This window comes from Hyperoodon ampullatus, assembly GCF_949752795.1.
Source record: "Hyperoodon ampullatus genome assembly, chromosome: 5".
Taxonomy (NCBI): Eukaryota; Metazoa; Chordata; class Mammalia; order Artiodactyla; family Ziphiidae; genus Hyperoodon; species Hyperoodon ampullatus.
In genome coordinates this window covers 63,257,676-63,272,748 of record NC_136918.1, presented here as the reverse complement: position 1 = coordinate 63,272,748, position 15,073 = coordinate 63,257,676, and the positions used below count along the sequence as shown (strand labels likewise).

Sequence of the window (15,073 nt, the reverse complement as noted above, 5' to 3'; positions counted from 1 at the left end):
TGAACCAAACTCTTGTTTCTCTGTTTAGATCTGTTTCTCTATTTAGACCTACAGCTTTCCCTGTCTCAGAATATGATAAATCCATTTAACCAGTTATTTAAGCAGAAAATCTTGTAAAAATCATTGTTTACTCCTCTCTATCTTTTGGCAAATCTTGTTGGCTATGGCTTAGAAATATAATAAATATAATACCTCTTACTTCTCGACAGGTACTACCTAAGCTCCAGCCATTCTTTTCTCTTGCCTGGAATAATTAAACAGCTTTCTTTGTGACAATTCTTGCCTTTGTATAGTCTAGCCTCCAAGGAACTAGAGTACTCCTGCTAAAATAAAGGATGATCATGATTATGTTACTCATCTGCTCAAAGACCTGCAATGGCTTCCTATCTGCCCTTCTCCTCACTTCCCACCCCATTTCCTACCACTTTCCTCTATTTCCTTCAGTAGTTTAGATTTCTTGCCTGTTCCCTAAACACAGTAAGTGAGACGATCTCCCCAGGGCCTTCTCATTTGTTCCCTCTGCCTGAACTTAAGTGGGATGTCCCCAGACATCCCAATACTCAATTTCTTTAGGTAGGATCCAAGCCAGACTCAATTTACTAAAACTGACATGCCTTGGAGGGATAAAGTAATGTGATAAATCAAATACTTTTCATTAAGACATTAGCATAAGATAGATGGAATTTTTGTTCTTCCAAGGGATAGTGAGTCAAAAAGAGGTTGAAAAGATGATTGAAAGACACCCTAGAAAAAGTTAGAATGTTTTTCAGGCATTGAAAAATATACATGAAAAAGTAGAATTCCATATAGCAGTGCCAACGAATGATCAAGAACCTTAGGTGCTCTGGAATTCGAGGCATTCCTCTGTAGCCTTCAATCTACTCTAAGATAAGAAAATTGCTGCTTCTCTAACTGGCTGTAACATGAGGTGACCTGAGAGGAAAGACATGGTATTCCCTCTCTGTCTTTGAAAACTTCAAAAATCTTAAAAGAAGGACTAGTGTTCTGTTAGAATTCTCACTTAATATTTTGCACATGACTTCAAAGAGACAACTCCAAGGGAGATTATTAAAACTTTATCTTTCATGGTTATGTGAAAATGTGAATTCACTTACCAAAGAGAATATTATACACATATTTGGTTTAAAATTGAAATGTCACAGCAGATGTTAGCATTTGAGTTTTTTGCTCACTTATTACCTTGCACAAAGATAGTAACTTCAAAATTAGCATATTACAATGTTGTAATACAATGATAGCACATTTCAACTAAAGAAAACCAGTAAAATATCTTTAAAGGCAGTGGGGGGAGGAAGAGTCCTCTTAGACTAAAAATGTCATTTTGTGCCTGGGACTATAGACTAAAGACTCATTTCCACTGATGTGGTGAAAAATAACAACTAATCCAAGTTTTGTTCCTCCTGTGGAAACTGCCTTTAAGAAAAATAATATAAAATTACCTAGAGTGCCTTCAAAGGGGTCCTTCCAAGTAGGATTCCTGAAGTTTAAGCTATTCTTCATGATAATTTTTTTTCTGAGAAAATGCTATTTTTTTTGTTCCCAAAGGCCTAACAGCATAATGAAATTTGCATTATAGATGTATATGCAATCTTTTATATCACCAGTGACTCCTAGACCACTGTACAAGAATCTGTATCTAATTTTCTTCTTTTCTTTTTTTTTTTTTTTTTTTTTGCTTTCATGAAAAAGAAAAGGAAAGAGGAGAGGAAAGAAGAGAAAAAAAGAAAAAAACATCCTACACGTAAAATGGGGGAATCCATTTGTTTACAGCCATTCTATCAGGAAAAGAGTATGCCCATGGAAATTTAAATTTGATGTGGAAGGGAAGAAAAAAAAATACTATGGAACATTAAGAAATGTTAAAAATGAAAAATTCTAAAAACTTGAGATTAACACGAGAATGAAAATTACCATCTGCTTAAAGTGTAAAAGATATTAGAAAAAATTACTAAAAAATAGATAGTCAACACCTCATAAATTCAAGTTTTACTGCCCTCTTCACTAGGGAATCACTCTTTCAAAGGGATATCTGCTGCAAGAAAACATTTGTATTTTCCTGATATGATATTGATAGTACAATATTAATATAAATGTGAATGTGCCCTAGGCACTTTAAGAAGTGTTGAATTTTGGTTTAGGCTGTGAAAGTAAATATTGCACTGAACAAAGTTCAACAGTCAAGAAGGACTTTATATAAGACTACTGCAATAGGGGAGAGAGAGTGAACTCAACTCCCCTGAAATAAAAGATGTGAATGTTTCTAAGTGTTGAGGTGAGCTAGTGAAAAAGTACTGGAGGACTTTGGGGGAAGGTTGACCAGTGAGCTGTGTCGAGCTTGTAGAGTTATCCTACAGTTTGAAATGTTTTCTTCTGGGATTAAGCCATCTGTGGCTGGTAACTGGCTCCCAAAGTAGTTAGGCTCCTACCTTCCCATCGAGACTGAGAGATGGAGACACTATCTCTTATAATATTTAATTTCAAAGTAATATTTAATTTCAAAGTAATAGATCCTTGAGAAAGACATTTCCTGGTTAGTAAAACTGGCAAGAGGTCAAGAGGCTGGGAGATTTATATACATTTCAAAGGGACAGAGAAAGAATTTACAATTGCAATATTTCTGAAGCAAATTCTCTAAGAACTGGAGGTCAGAGGCCCACAGCTGGGAAGAAATCTGTCTAAAAGTTAGTCAAGCTGAGGGGAACAGTAAGGCTATGTTGGTCAAGGCAATGGCTTTGAATTTATATTCCAGGTTGTATTAGGTATACTAGTAACCCTCCCTTTGGTTAAAATTGAGAGTGGCTAACCTAGATAGATGAGAGATAGACAGACAGATGATGATAGATAGATAGATGATAGATAGATAGATAGATAGATGATAGATCATTCTCTTCATATATTCACTTCAATGATTATAGAATGCTTAACACTGTTACATACACTTTTATAGTTTTTTATCCAGAGACTTCTTTGATAAGTTTCCCCCCCCTTTTCTCCCTGAACCATTGAAGGAAATCAAAAACAATTGAAACAGAATGGAAGGCCTCACTGCAGAAAAACAAGGTAATACAGTAATTACCTCAAGCAAAAGACTTCTGCAAATTCTTCTGAGGAGAAAAAAAAACCTCTTAGTACTCACCTACCTAGTTTAATAATCATTAATTAATTAATCCCTAACAACATCTTTTTTTGAGCCTGGCAAGAATGATTATTTATCCATATTTTTGAGAGTGCACAAGACAGTCAATACTCTTTACATGAAATGTGCAATGGAAAACGGGAATTAAAGTTCTGATTCCTTATCTTGAATCTGAATTACTATTAATAACTATTGTCAAGTGAAAAAATTCTGGTTTCTCTCAAACCAAATGATGAACTTCTGTAATAACTGCAGCTACATAAAACACTGTAAAATATTGTATGTATTTTATGTACTCTTTCTAATTTTTCAAACATACCTCTTAAAGCATATATTTATGGTAAAAATGACATCCTGAAAAGATAACTTTCTGGTGTGGAGGTCATAGAAAAAAAGTGCGCATGCCAAATTTATTTTACACGTTCAGTAATATCTGTTACAGTTCCTTGTTCAGAGAAAAACAATTAGGTCCTCAGATATCAATATCAAGTACATTTCTTTCTCATGCCAAACTGCAAGTTTTATAGATATCTGCTTGTGAGTAAAAAATGGTATGAATATTCCCCCACTTGCTGAAATTAGAATCACCTGGGAAACTTAAAAATACTGATGTCTAGGTTCTACTCCCACAGATTCTAATGTGTAGTCAAGGTTGAAAGTTAAGAATCTCTGAGTTAAATACCCAAACACCAATGTGAAATTATCTACTATACAGATCTGCAATTCCCTTTCTCATCACCTCTTCTGCCCTGAAATTCTCAAGTATTTAGGATGGCCCATTTGATGGTTCTCCTCCTCCTCCACCCTTGCCCCCAACCTTTTTCTTCTACTTATTTAATGCTTCTTCCTGGCTCTCTGAGGATTCACAGTGCAATTTTCCTGCTACACAGAGGAACTGAACTTGGCTGTATCTCATCCTCCCATCCATTCACTCAATCAGCAAGCACCTACACAGTGTGATGGCACTTTGCAAGTAGTTCCCAGCTGAGAATCTAGAGATGAATCTCACAATTTAAAGGCACTGACAATTAATTGCCTTGGAAATTTGTTTTTTTTCACTTTTCAGAGTAACCATAAAGGATTAAATCAGGCCAAGAAAATGGGCAATGTCTGGAGAAGAAAACAGCCTTTTATTTTTGGTGAGATAAATGAGTTTTTGTGTTGTGTGTGTATGGTTATTTGTGTTAACATTCACTTCTAAAATCACTTGTCACTCCTACTGCTTTATTATCATCTCATCAATTGATAACTCTAATGATGAGATTTCAGACCAGGGATAAGACAGAGTAAAGCAAAATAAACTCATGGATAAAAGCTTCAGAGTAAGTCAAGAGGTGTTCTAGTTAAAATTCAAGAATGAAGCAACTGGTTGTCCAAGGTAGGACAAAGTGGTCCATGGGATCTTTTCATATGACTGGATTTGTCATATGAAGGAAGTTACAGGTATTCTACAAACATTAGTTATGTTTTCCTCATTATTGCTCTCATTAAGAGAACTTTTAAAGGGTCTTTAATGCTGTTGAACAGGCATCATCCAGTTATTTCATATGTAAGAGGGTTTTATATAAAAAGGAGGCTCAAGTGATTCAGAAAACATAATAGATACTACAAGAATGGTACCTGAAATGAAGATGGTGGTGTAGAATGGAAAGCCAGATAATTTGTCTATCCTTTGTGTGATTTTTTTCTTCATCTCAGGATGAGGGAATAAATATAAAGCGAAATGTCCATTTACAGCAGCACTGAAATGAACTAACTTGGCTTGTATAACAACTCTTTTTAATCAGCTGAATTTTATAAAATGCCATGATCTTTGAGTGACAATATGATGAGGATGGCAAGCCTATATTGGATCTAACTATAGACATACTTATGACCAATGAATAATGAGACTGCATTAACCAACAATCTACAGACCAATAGACTCACTTTATCCTATCCTGAGTGCTAGTTTTCAATGCTTAATTAGCATAATCAACAGTATTGCCCTTTCCTGGGATTTAAAATCCCCTGACTTCTCCCCTTTAGTGAAAGACAATGAATTTATTCATGGGATGTGTTCTCTTGCCATTCAAGTTAGCAAATGCAACTTTGTAATTTTTTAAATTATTAAAACAATATAGTTTGCAGAAAGTGTAATCATTTCTTTTTTGGAATTGAACAATTTCTCTACTAAAATCCTGACATTTCTGGGTCCAGCCAAGTGTTCCCTTATTCCAGATGGTACATGACTTCTGAAATTGTTCATTTAGACTTCTGCTCATCCACATTTTTTAATTTTTGAGTTACCGGAAGAGTAATTTACATGTGGGTATGTTTGAGGAGAGTTGGAGAGTGGGGAGGTGAGGAAAAAAAGAGTTGAAAGAATGAGGAATATAATTTGAGGACTCCAAGCTTACATATTTTTAAAAATACAAAATATAAATAATTATATTCTTTTACATTTTGTCTCTTGGTAGTAACATTTTGTTTCTATCATAAGGTGTTTCCAAGGGACCAAGTCTGTTATTTTAAGATTTTTTAAAATAAATAAATTATCTTGCCTTTATATAAAAAAAAATCAAAGCAACCAATTATTTTCTGTTTGCTTTAATATATCATATTAACATTAAATGCATAAATTAATTAAAGGAAGTAATATTGTAAATTATAGTATCTAACGTTTCAAGACCTTATCCATTTTTAAAAGATACTTTTTATGAGTAGTAATAAAAATAAAGTTGAGACTGGAAAAAGAACACAGATACTTCTTAGGGAAAAAAAAAATCTTAAAGTTATTCAGGAAAGAGAGAGTTTGAAGCTGCAAATTGTTTTAATATGCATATAATTAATTGTGAAACTTTATAATTAATGTTAAATTTAATTAAACTTGTTCTAGCCATTTGGGTTTTGAAATGCTAGGTACAATACTAAGTGAAAGATGTGAGAAATCGATACTATTCTTCTGGCATTTTTGTTTCAGCTATGTAATAGCTTTCTTACTAGGTGTGTAAGAGAGACACAGATATTTTTGCCTTGATCTACAGGAAGAAGAATGTTCTATAAAGGGTAAATCTATTAATTAGAGACCTGCACAGCTTTCTTTCCTGCTAGTGTAGTCATTAAATTGATTTTTCCAGTCCATCATGTAATTGTTCCACCGATGGAATCCTGCTTTCCATTCTCGTTCTGCTTCATCAATATTTCCTGTAAAACATGGAATGAGCTGTATTAATCTAAATTTTAATCTTTGTTTACGTTCATTGAAAAATAATTTTGATTTCAGATGCCATTTTCTCCAAGTACACTGTACAGCAAAGTTTTTTTTTTTTTTTTTTTTTTTTGTGATACGTGAGCCTCTCCCGTTGTGGAGCACAGGCTCTGGACGCACAGGCTCAGCGGCCATGGCTCACGGGTCCAGCTGCTCTGCGGCATATGGGATTTTCCCGGACCGGGGCACGAACCCGTGTCCCCTGCATCGGCAGGCAGACTCTCAACCACTGCGCTACCAGGGAAGCTTACAGTGATGTTTTATTCATTATTTATTATCAACTTCTCTCACTACCTGAAAAGATTTCAATATATATGTACAAAATATATATAACATAAATGCAAAAAAATCAGTTCATGTATTATGTCAAATTATGTTACATTACATATATTTGCTTTAGTTTCTGAGAAGATGTATAAATATTATTCTTCTCTTGACTCTCCTAGGCATAGCAAAAATCTAATTTAATGCATCTCATTTACATATATAATTATATAGTGGAGTATTATTTCTGATAAAAATGTCTATATATGGATATTTATTAATGCATAAGGAGAACTTTGTAATTGGCATTCTGTATAGATTCTACACTCATCATATATCAATATATTTTTATTCCAAACAATGCCTGGTCATTGAAAGCAACTTACTGAAACTATTGTACTATATGATAGAAGTTTATTAATTGCTTTGCAAATTAGAAGGATGATTAAGAAAATCTCCAGCAATTTGCAAGTATATGTATGTGTCAGGGGAAAGGAGTTTTTATACCAGAAATAATATGAGGCAATGAATTGAAAAGGGTTTATGTACTACAAAAACCTTGAAATCTTGATTTATTTGAAAGTGTATTATATTAAAGAATAAAGTTTGTGAACAATAGAAACTCTTAAATTACAAACTCTTAAAACCATATATTTATGTTCCTAATATACATTGATATAATAAAGCTAGAAGATAGTTTATTTAAATCTATAGGTATTTTATACATTTGTAATTCTTTCACTTTTTAAACTTTTAGGATGCTGAGCTATAGTCATTGAATTAAAAACAAAATTTTAAGTGATTTCAACTATTGTGAAAATAAGAACTGACAATTTTTTAATGTATACTTTTCAGTTAGGAATTTTCTAAAATTATAACTTTGTAGGATGTTAATTTGGAGAAGAAAGTTCATGTGATCGCATACTACATTATAAAGTATATGAAAAAGTGCCTTAACTCATGTTATCACAATGGAGCACATTCAGTGATTTGTTTTTAATTTATACAAAAATCAAAATATTTAAAACATTTGTACAGCCATTAAGAGATCCCCTGTAATTTAAGATATATTTAGGTCTCAAATGTTCACAATGCTTGGACATTAGATAAATATTTAAGAATTTATACAAAAATGTCCTATTTTTATGTAAAATGCCTTTTAAAAGTCAATGGCTATAATTTTTTGTGAATAAAAGAATTTTTCTAAAGAGTCAAAACCATTAAATGTGGAAGAAAGATGATAAATATCATACCAAATGATCCACTTTTATGTTCTTTTTTTATGATAATTAAATGCTGTTTTAAATGTTAGTTACACAAAATAAGGATTCAATTCTGAAAAAACAAAATTTTTAATATAACAAATAAATGACTGGTAATTTAGCATTTAGACCATGAATTTGAATATTTAGAGAAAAGATCTTATATCTGATTTTCATTTCCTCTTCATGGAATGATACCAAATCCATTGATTCATATAAATATAAATTTATTTCCTTATGTGTCATAATCAAATAGCTATACAATTTAGTTATTAAAATAGTTTACTTTTTAGTGCACAAATGCTCTGTAAACCTGAGTACATTTTTACGTTAGAAGTACTGGACGTTGATTGAGACAATAAAGTTCAAAACATTTAATTATTTTCTAACAGTATCCAAAGGAACTGAATATACCATAATAAAAAGACAATAAAAAACCTGAGTGTTTTGTCATAAGTCAAAATCAAAATTAGAAGTTTTTCTCCTCCCCCTCCTTCTTTTCTTTCTCCAAAACTGGAACACTACTTAAGTGGCTATAGATTTGTCATCATTGGTTAGATGTAGATCTATTTGTTTTGCTGTTGACAGGGTGCTGCAGTGTGAAATAAAGAAAAGAATATCAGTATAGGCTTTGGAGTGACATGGGTTGAAATTCCAGCTTGATCAATTATGATATTAGTGACATAAAAAAAAATTCTTAACTTTTCAAATTAGTTTTCCAAATGTAAATGGAGTTGGTAATCCCTATTTTGCAGTGTTGCCATGAAGGATAAATGAGATGGTGTTTACATTGTGAAATCAAGCTATATGCATCTACAGGGAGATATGGAAATGAAATTACTGCCCTTGTTATAAAAATGTATTCCAAACTTTGCTCTTTATTGATTCAGTGCACAACTAGATCAATACCAGCAGTTCATAAACATATTGACACAACTTTTTCAGGACTTCGGTGACCTTTGTTTTGTCCACATTGTGTCTCATTTGGGGGAAAATTAGGCTCTCTTCCCTACAAAAAGATGGATAATAATGAAACTGTTTTTTTGTCTTGTCAATTAAAAAAGGGTGAGCAATATTTCACCAGAGCTGAGTATATTTAGCCAAGTCTGAGGAGTTAGGACAGAACATAAGAGAGGTGAGTCAACTCCAAATAGTTATTGGAGATGAAGTTAGAAGACATTACATTGATATTTAATGGTGCTGAACATTTTGATAAAAAAATAACATATATCCTGTACTTTGAGAGTTCATTAAAAATATCTTCTGTCCTCTTTACTTGTTTATTTTCCTGTTTGTCAACCAATTATTAAAATTACAAAGGAATTCATAATTATTTATGGAGTAGACCACAAACTTACTAGTTGTCCTTTTATAACTTGGGGTGTATGGTGAGACAGTAGAGTGAACTACGATAAACTCAGGCTGGGCTTTCTGAAGACTTCATGTACTTTTACAGTGAAACAAATAGATCATTTAATTTGATTATCAAGTTACCCAAAGCTTTTGTTTATTTGTTCATTTTGTTTTGCTTTTAACAAAGAATGGAAAATTCAAATATGAAATCAGCAAAACTAGCTTGATTTTTTTTCTTCAAACCACCTTTGCACTATCTCATTTTTGTTTGCCATTCTTGCTAAATGATTAGCAAATAGCAGTATATGAGGGTCCAAAGTGACCAATCCAATCAGCTCTTAAATTTATATGTGGTCTTCTTTTGTTGTAGCAAGCAACAACTAAAGAACACTTTGGTTTGTGATTTATTCAACACATTGATTCATGATGTATTCAAAGGTCAAAGGAGGAACCACTGGATCTGATACTTTTTTTTACTGGGAAGATGTGAAGGTTAAATATTTTTTCCTTTAAATAAATTTACTTTCTCAATTTTAATGAAAAATATTGACATTTTATTGACATTGAATGCCTCATTTCTCTACTTCCTTTTCTTTTTTCAAATGATTATGAGATATTGTGGAGTTATATTCTTAGTGAAAAATCTGAATTTGATAACAGTTGAAACAAATATTGTATTTTATTTCTTGCAGATATATGCAATAATAGCCTAGGTGTGTGCTGAAATATAGTCTGAAAGTTAAGTGCTAGAATTTGTGTGTTTAAACAAGTCTTAAGGATCATTTTATTTGAGAATGTTTATTGCTCAGATGTAAATAAACAACTGCTCAAATGGTACTTATAAGGTCTATTGGGCTTCCATCGTGAGTAAGGTAAACATTTCTTTTAAGAAATCCAGTCTCTAGTTATTTTTTGAAATTTTCCTTTACTTGTAAAGTTATCTTTTTTTTAAAAAAAGTGACATTTCCATAAAAACTTCAGCCAAAGTCATCTGAATAACTCCAATTTTCAGAACATTGAAAATTAAAATGTTTGAAGTTTTGTGACTTGAAAAATATAAGATATGGTAAGAACATTTTTTTTTTTTTTTTTTTTTTTGCGTACGCGGGCCTCTCATTGTTGTGGCCTCTCCTGTTGCGAAGCACAGGCTCCTGATGCACAGGCTCAGCAGCCATGGCTCATGGGCCCAGCTGCTCCGCGGCATGTGGGATCTTCCCGGACTGGGGCACGAACCTGTGTCCCCTGCATTGGCAGGCAGACTCTCAACCACTGCACCACCAGGGAAGCCCAGAACATATTTTCTTAATCTTTTAGTCCCTTTATATCATTTGTTTATAAAACCTAAAAACATGGCATTTCAAACTGGTTCTGTTTAAATGTAAACATTTTTATTATTAATGAATACATTGTTGATGTTATAACAATTATATCATGCATTTACTTTAAATTTTATTAAATATATTTCATATAACTCCTTTGGGGGAATTATCTGAAAAAATAGTGCTAAAATATGAAATTATGTTTTCAAGACACACTGGAAGTATCCCGGAGCAAGGTATGGTATTTCCATACAGCTCAGTGTTGCTTACACTAGAAAGTTGTTCAGCCTTGTGTAGGATGGAGCAGAATCTAGCCAAAAATTTAGGAGTTTGTTTATTCAACCTGCTTTATAGTAGTTGAGTATTTAGAGATAGAGATTTTGAAGTACATTTTCAAAAATTGCTGATATTGAAATTTTATTTTACCAACAAATACATCACAGTAGACCATATTTGCTTGAAGAAGAATGACTCAGTTTGGTTTATAATAAATTAGTCATTTAAAATTTCCCTTACCCCACCTTATTTCCCTTCAAATTATGACCCTTTCATTTAAAAATATTTTAAGTAACGATTGAGAATATGTAGTCTGTGATTTGTTAAATGGTACCTCTTCTGGTCTCTAGGCAGATTAGATGCATTACCTCATTGCTATTCACACCCAGAGGACACAAGGGCAGCACTGTAGTTCTGCCAAGGGATGCAGAATCCCATCTCTGATATATATTGTGCCACAGAGCATTTAATGATACACAGATAACTGGTCTATCAGTAATGTTTCCCAAACAGATGAGTCCATAATTATAATTTTGGTGAGTAAAATCTGAGAATCAAAAGGCATATTAAACAATTGAATACAACTCTGAGATGTCCATATTTGCCTGAAACTAACCCCTAACTGCTTTAAAGAAGAAACTAAAAACATCTACTGCATTGTGATATCTAGTATGTAGCCTGAAAATTGCAGAATGTTCTGATGAACAGAATGGTAAAGTATAAAGGAAGTAGTTAGCAATGTGTCTGGTGATTGAAAGTCAGTTACTTTTATTGAAAATAGACCTGAGGAGCCACATCAGTTATAAATAGCTGACATAAAAAAAAAAAAACAGGCATTGAATTGTATATGTATGTCATTTTTTCTCACAGAAAATGTGATCATTCATGTTGGTCATTCAAGTTTAGCCAAGTATCTTCTTTCCAATGAATTCTGAAATAGTAGGATAATCTGAACAATTTTCCTAGTATTTCCTTATACAAATCTAAGTAATCACTTCCTGAAGAGTAGTTAACTAAATTACTACTTTTTTATTGTATTATATAATGTATGTAGGTGGTCTTAAAGATCTCCAAGCTTAGAATATTTAGAAATATTTGGATTGTGTTTTTAAATACATAAATTTTAGAGATTTTTCCCCCTTAGAAATCAAGGGTTCTACTATTTATCACTATTTTTTTCTTATGAGTTATCTATTCTATACATATTAGTGTATATATGTCAATCCCAGCCTCCCAATTCATCCCACTACCACCACCACCCCTGCCACTTTCCCCCCATACGTTTGTTCTCTACATCTGTATCACTAAATTTGTTTTGCCTCTTTTTGAGTATAAATATATAAAATAAACAATTATACATTGTTTATTTTATACATTTATTTTTTTCATTTATCCATTAGTTAATTCCACAAACATTGGCTGAATAGCGAGAGTGCCCAATTTTAGTTCCACTGCTAGGTTTCATGTTCCTGTAGGGAAACATTCCTAGTTTTGCTTTCTTTATTTAACAGCTAAGGTGCTGCTTACATAGTAAGCCCTCAAAACATATCTAAACTCGATGGAAGAAGGTTGTTAAAATAATGTACACATTGGAATCAATTAATTGTAAAGTCACAGATGAACATTATCACTATGTCATGAATAGTCTACCTTTTCCCCCTTTTACATAATCCATAATGAATTATTTAACCAAATACTAAAACAAAACAAAAAACCACACACACCTGTCATATCCAAGACTTTGGGAAAAAATAGTGTCCAGAATCGGCATTGTTGAGCACGTAGTTTAGTGTATACTCTTGGTGACTCTGTATTCAAGGTTAAATACTTTTGTTCATTGCTTTTGAAAACAGGCCATCTTGTACTATTGTTTTGGGTCCCATTTGGATTTCTAAAAAATTAAAGATAGGTATTATAGTTCTACTGAAATCAATTATATATATATATATATATATATATATATATATATATATATATATATATATATATATATATTTCTCAAAAACCAATAAGAGCTTTTAAAAAGTCAGAAAAATTGTGGATTTGTTTGATGATGTCAAGCATAAATTAACTGGGTTGAATGTTTTCAGCACCTTGAAGCACTATGTTAGTTAAAATTGTAGGAATTAAAATTTAAAGAAGAACTTATTACACACATTTCTGCTTAACATACAGGGAGAAAAATATATTCTATTCTAGAATGCTTATATTTTCTTCACACTTAAACAGGTGTTTAAATTTGGGACTGATTACACATTTCCTTAGTATGTAATAACCTCGTTACCCTAGGGAACTGCCCTCAGTCTCATTATTAAGTTGATCTTACATTCTTATAGATCTGTTCACTGATTAAAAATCTTTCAATAATTCCCCAGTGAGTTAGTTCAATAAAGGTTAGTGAACATGCTGCCACCCACATTTCCAAACTTACTTTCAGGTATTCTCTTCATGCACCAACCAACCTGAGTTAGGGACAGTTCCTTAGTGATTCCCTCTTCTATTTTACCTCCTGTCTTTGCCTAGCTATTACTTGTGCTTGGAATTCCTTCATTTTCTAATATCAGGAGTCTAGAACCTTCAGATTCTCTTTTTGTGTTGGTGTTTCCCATATCTTTGTGATTTTTAAATCAGTAACACTTGGCTCTATTTTTCAGAAATTTATGATTTTTGGTTCTTTTGTACCTTGTAGGACTCAATAATATATTATTGCCTAGGTCACACAAACAGAAACTCAAAGAGTAAACATTCTGGAAGTGACTCTGTCTAGATAGTCACTGGTGATTCTAAAGATTTTTCTTTAATATATTTGTATGCTATTATTATGAGTCAGACCCTGCCTGGGCTCTAGAAACCCAAATAAATATGGAAAACATAGTTTCTCTCAGGGAATTTACAAACAAAGACATCCATGAAAACAAAGAACCAACAATATATGGTAGACTAAATCAAGCATAAACAAAGGGATAAAAAATTGTCAGAAGAGGGAATTACCTAAGAAATGCGATTTTAGCTGAAGTAAGGAGAAAAAATAAGGAACTGAACCAGAAAGAGAAGTTTGGAGTGCTAGAGAAAGGGAACAGAATTAACATAGTATAAATAATAAGTGTTCTCTTAGTTCAAATAACAATGAAAAAACTAGTTTTCTTGGATTCTAAGATAGACGAGATCCTTTTAGAATTATAGCTTTAGGATATAAGTGTTATAGCAGTAAGATCTGACAGCCTAGGAAAATGGTTTAGACTTTAGCTTGTAGGCATTTACAATTCTTGAGGGATTCTTTGCTAGATGGTTTATTGTGTACATAACATTTTAGAAATATTGACCCAGAGGTGGTATCTAGAATAATCAAGAAACATAGAAATTAGTCACAGATACTTGTATCATAAAAGGAAGACTAAAGTGATAGGAATAAGTAATTCATTCCTTTCTCTTAGATTTGTCTAACTTAAGCAAAGTCATATAAGAAAAACTCCAGTTGAACTTTTCTAAAAGTTTAGCACACAGAATTCTTCATCATTCAAATACCTTCTGTATATTATTAATGGGTAAGAAGTTGGGAGTAGTGATAGCAGATACACATTTTTTTTTTTTTTTTGGCCAAAAGCCTGTGAACCCCTAGAATTTGGAAAGCAAAGCAGGCATTCATCCAGCTTGGTTAACTAGAGGCAGATTTTGCCAACAAGAACTTGTGTTGAATAAGTACCATAAATTCCTAATTTATCACAGATGCACGAATATTCAACCATGATTCAGGGGCTGTAGAGGTAAACAGCTTCTTGATGGACTAGTTGATTTTATGTAGGAGTTGGATGATTTAATAAGAATTTTTAATAACCAGAGCTATTCAAGCTAAGCCAATATCATAACAGGATTGAAACCTCTTGCTTTAGGGTATTATTTGAAAGAGGTCAGGAAGGAAATTTATCCAGATCACAGATGGCACACTTGTCTAGGTGAATTATGTAGTCCTTTTCTTTTCTTTTAAAGCTTTAGAAAAGAACAAGTACAGCTGCTGGAGGCTGGATATTAAACCAGGAGAACCATTGGTCTGATTCGGTACAGTAATTCTTATGTTCCTAAATTGCCCACTTTCCTTCTAATTCCATTCTAATTAACTTATGGCACTATTTTAACTGCACATTTATTTCTGGCTTCTGCAAATGGTGACTTAAACAGAGCTGACTTGTACTTG

General features: G+C 32.6%; 1 protein-coding gene across 1 annotated transcript in view; it reads right to left on the bottom strand.

Annotated features, from left to right (window-relative positions):
• Positions 1-6,218: 6,218 nt before the first annotated feature.
• BCHE (butyrylcholinesterase) overlaps positions 6,219-15,073 on the bottom strand; it is a gene marked incomplete at both ends in the record, with an annotated part of 75,909 nt that continues 67,054 nt past the window's right edge. The window contains 2 exons of the mRNA XM_079705026.1: positions 6,219-6,343; positions 12,606-12,772. Of these exons, the coding sequence (XP_079561152.1) occupies positions 6,219-6,343; positions 12,606-12,772 (292 nt within the window). The remainder of the gene's footprint in view (positions 6,344-12,605; positions 12,773-15,073) is intronic.